General features: G+C 48.7%; 1 protein-coding gene across 1 annotated transcript in view; it reads right to left on the bottom strand.

The window, feature by feature from the left end:
• SCN8A (sodium voltage-gated channel alpha subunit 8) overlaps positions 1-4,510 on the bottom strand; it is a 49,709-nt gene that overhangs the window by 19,637 nt on the left and 25,562 nt on the right. Inside the window, exons 13-16 of the mRNA XM_057387148.1 lie at positions 3,412-3,547; positions 1,388-1,626; positions 912-1,085; positions 93-449 (exon numbers count right to left, since the gene is read on the bottom strand). Of these exons, the coding sequence (XP_057243131.1) occupies positions 93-449; positions 912-1,085; positions 1,388-1,626; positions 3,412-3,547 (906 nt within the window). The remainder of the gene's footprint in view (positions 1-92; positions 450-911; positions 1,086-1,387; positions 1,627-3,411; positions 3,548-4,510) is intronic.

The raw sequence follows: 4,510 nt of genomic DNA, 5'->3' as shown, positions 1-4,510 counted from the left end.
CTAAAAAACATCACTCCCTCATCCTGGGCTCTCCCCCGTCCTATCCCACCCAGAGRACAACCCCGAAAGCCCATCAGGAACCATTTACTGACCACCAAATTTCCGATGACCATGACCATCATGAAGACAATCAAGCACATGGCCTGTCCCGCCACTTCCATACAATCCCACATGGTCTCAATCCATTCCCCACACAACACACGGAAGACAATAAGGAAGGAGTGGAAGAAATCGTGCATGTGCCAGCGGGGTAGCTCACAGTCCGGATTGATCTTGCAGACACACTCCTTGTAGTTTTTGCCGAAGAGCTGCATCCCCACCACGGCGAAAATGAACACGATGATGGCCAGCACCAAGGTCAAGTTCCCCAAGGCACCCACCGAGTTGCCAATGATTTTTATCAGCATGTTCAGGGTGGGCCAGGACTTGGCCAGTTTGAAGACTCTCAGCTACGTAAAAAAACAGAACAAAACAGAAAAATGACAAATTTTATCTTGGAAACTAAGAGGGAAATCAGGCAGAACTTCTTAAACAACAACTGTCTTGTATTTTACGTCAAGCTAAGTCCATGTTTCTGCCACTGAGCTCACAGGGAGCAGAGAATMCTTAACCTTTCTGGAAATTCGGGCTTGTGCATTTTGGATTGAGTWAYTCCCCACACGCTGATCTCCCTTCCCAAAGGAAAAGCCACCCTGCCCTACCCAAATGGCACAAAAAATGCCACAGCTCCATCTCTGTCCTCCCCAAACCCACAGAAAAACGGGTCTTCCCTTGTTTCATGTAAAAAAAAAAAATTAWGTKRAGGTGTCTGTGCAGGGCCAGGAGTTGGACTGGAGGATCCTCGTGGGTCCCATACAACTCAGAATATTCCATAAAAATAAAACCAAAAGAAGAGTCGGGATATGGAATACCAATCGGAAAGATCGCAGCACGGAAAGCCCTTCCACGTCCGCCAGGCTCAGCTCCATTAAACTCAGGGACACAATGAACCCATCAAAGATGTTCCAGCCTTCTTGAAAGTAATAATATGGATCCATTGCAATGAGCTTCAGGAACATTTCTGCCGTGAAAATCCCAGTGAAAACCTGCAGCAGGGAGGAGAGGAGAGGGGTTAGGGTTGGGTTAGGGTTAGATTAGGGTTGGGTTAGGGTTAGGGTTGGGTTAGGGCTGGGTTAGGGTTGGGTTAGGGTTGGGTTAGGGTTGTTAAAGTTAGGGTTGGGTTAGGGTTGGGTTAGGGTTGTTAGGATTGTTAGGGTTAGGTTCATTTTCACTCATTTTTGATCTTCAGGCGAAGTTATCGACAGCACAACTTATTCTAAATTCAAATCAAGAATTCCAGGAATCCCAGCAGGAGTGGATTTGTAGGGAATGTTCACTGCCCCCTTACCAGATTGCCCACGGAGAGCACGTGCTCRAACTCGGGGGTCATGGGGTGGTGCTCCATGGCCATGAACAAAGTGTTGAGCACGATGCAGATGGTGATGGCCAAATCCACGAARGGATCCATGACGATGAGGTTCACGATCTCCTTCAGCTTCATCCAGTACGGGTGGCACTCCCAGATCAGGAACGTGTTGGCGAATTTGTACCAGCAAGGGGGGCATTTCCTCTGCGACTCCTCCAGCTCTATGGGTACAAAACAAAACGGGGCTCGGGTTTGAGCGCTGAGGCTGAAGATCAAGAATTACCAAACTGTGAATCTTGTGAAAATGGCCATGGAGGTGAGGTGAGAGAAAAGCTGGGTCAGGTTTGTGGACAGGTTGGACATCAGGAGGAATTTCTCCATGGAAATTGTGGTCAGGCCTTGGAAGGAACTGCCCAGGGAGGTTTGGAGTGCCCATCCCTGGAGGTGTCCAAGGAGGTGGCACTGAGTGCTCTGTGCAGGGTGACAGCTCTGGGATCGGGCACAGGTTGGACCCAGTGACCTCAGAGCTCTTTTCCAACCTCAAGGATTCCTGGGTTCTGGGATTTTATGATTTTACTGAGCCTCACAACTTCTCCTTTGTCCCCACACAACATCTATGCCCCACCTGCACCAGGTCACCACATCTGCAGCTCCAGCCCTGAGCTTCAGCCCCACCAGGATTTTATGATTCAACGTGAATTATTCCAAACAAAGAGCTATATTTAACTGGGAACCCATCAAGGTAAAACAGCTCGAATCAAAGTTACAGATCCCAAACTGCCTTTGGTGCCAGTTTTTAAATAACTGAGATGAATTCTGTGCTGAACAGACACGGGCTAAAAGAGGAAAGCGATGACATAACGCTGCGAAGGATTTTCAACAGGAATAACCTGATTAAGAGGAACCACATCCATTTACAGAAATCAAACAACAACGCCGTGTCCGTTTTTCCTCTTTCCACTGGCTTATCTCAAGTGCTTAGGGGGAAAAAAACCACAAATGAGGAGTTCCCCCATGTCTTGACCAGGCAGCTGTGCACCCTCAACTTTTCTTTTTTATGGGAAGGGAAGGACCACRGTGCTCTCCTTCCCATTGGCTCTCTGGTTGCTTAGTACTGAGTTGCCTTGGAATTGGTGAAGTTAAAAGAGGCCCGTGGCACTGGAGCCCGTGGGCGTCTGCGCAGGAGGGGAGCGGCAGCACAACCCTGCTCTGTTTCTAAGAATATTTGCTTTTCCTACAATTCCATGGCAGGAGACAGCAGGAATTTGAGATCATCGGCCGCGTGCGGCTGCTGTTCATAAATCCTTGCTGGCTCCCGCACGACGTGCTGGGAAATATCATCCCCGTGTGCTGGCCACTCTCCAATTCCTGCTGGCCACCAGTCCTGCTCTCCCCTGGGGAACTCTCCTCTGTCCCACTGCAGCTCTCAGTGCAGCTCCAGCCCTTTYCTTCCACTGGCTGGAGCAAAGGAGAGGCTCTCCAGTGCTGGACCAGATATTGTCTGGCTCCTCTGATCTCCACATCCATCCTCTTTATTGTGAAGTTACAACTCTTTGTAGCCTTTGCCTCCATCTCTGCTCAACTTGGATGCAAAACTGAGTAAAATGAAGCCTAATAAATCCTCATTCATTAATAATGACCCGAAAGAAATAGATTTAGGCAAATCCGGGAATGAATATGAAAGCAGAGGGAGCTGAATTCCACCATCCCAGGGTGCTCCAAGCCTTGTCTAAACTGACAATTCCAGGACTGGGGCAGTTTCTGTGGGTACCCTGTGCCAGGGCCTGTCCACCCTCCCAAGGAACAATTCCTGCCCAATATCCCATCCATCCCTGCCCAATATCCCATCCATCCCTGCTCTCTGGCAGTGTGACCCCATTCCCTGTGTCCTGTCCCTCCATCCCTTGTCCCAAATCCCTTTCCAGCTCTCCTGGAGCCCCTCCAGGCCCTGCAGGAGGCTTTGGGGTCTCCCTGGAGCCCATCCTATAATCCCAAATCCCACCTACCCTCCACCAGGGTGTTGGTCAAGCCCGTCATGACGCTGTTGGTGCGATCCTTCCTCCCATAGGACGCGTTCACCTGATCCATGGACACCAAGAGGGACCCGCCCGGYTTCTTCCTGATTTCGATTTCTGTGGTACCCTGGAAAATTCAGACCATGGTTAACACGAACCCGATGCTCAGCACAACCAGTCAGGGTCAAACGGGTCACAGAAATTCCAAAACTAAAAAAAGAGCTTGGAATTTACAGTCTCGGTAACAAGATCTTCTCAGATAAAATGGATTTATGTTGGTCACAAATGATGTTGGTTCAACTGAATCCAGATTCTTCTGTGCCCCACTAACTGATATTCCATGTTTGGAGCTTGGTTTCTCTCCTGCACTCAGAAATGCTGATCCACTACGAGGTTTCTCAAAACCAATTCATTCCACTAATAACAAAAAGCCCCAGTCAAGGAGACTTCAACAATTAAAAAAGAATATTTTACAGACTCCTTATTTTACCTCTTGAATTTTGTGAGAATGAAAGGATTGTTTGTATTTCCCTTTCATCCTCAAATATTTTATCTCATTGTGCAGAATATTCACAACTACCTTTAAAAATCGGGTTGGCTTTCCCATTGCCATGCTTTAAATAGTTCTGTACGGATCGCCCCAACACACACCGAGGCTCCTGCTATTAATAGCCCTTTAATTAAGGACTCCATTCCAAGCCTTTTTATTTCCCAGCAAAAAAAAAAAGGGGGAGGAGGTGGAGTTTTGAGTTTGGGGAGGAAGRAAACGGGAACTGGAAACTCGGGGTGTTCATTGGCACGGACGCTGTGGCCGGAATTCCTGCTGGATTGAAGGAAATGAATCCTGCTGGGATTCTGCTCTGCTTGGAAAGGAGGAAGAGGAAGGGGAAGGGGAAGGGGAAGAGGAAGGGGAAGGGGAAGAGGAAGGGGAAGGGGAAGGGGAAGAGGAAGAGGAAGAGGAAGAGGAAGAGGAAGAGGAAGGGGAAGGGGAAGGGGAAGAGGAAGAGGAAGAGGAAGAGGAAGAGGAAGAGGAAGAGGAAGAGGAAGAGGAAGAGGAAGAGGAAGAGGAAGAGGAAGAGGAAGAGGAAGA

This window comes from Malurus melanocephalus, unplaced genomic scaffold, assembly GCF_030028575.1.
Source record: "Malurus melanocephalus ecotype Western Australia unplaced genomic scaffold, MMel_1.1 scaffold_1147, whole genome shotgun sequence".
NCBI lineage: Eukaryota > Metazoa > Chordata > Aves > Passeriformes > Maluridae > Malurus > Malurus melanocephalus.
The sequence above is the reverse complement of the archived record's forward strand: the minus strand, read 5'-3'. Positions and strand labels throughout refer to the sequence as shown.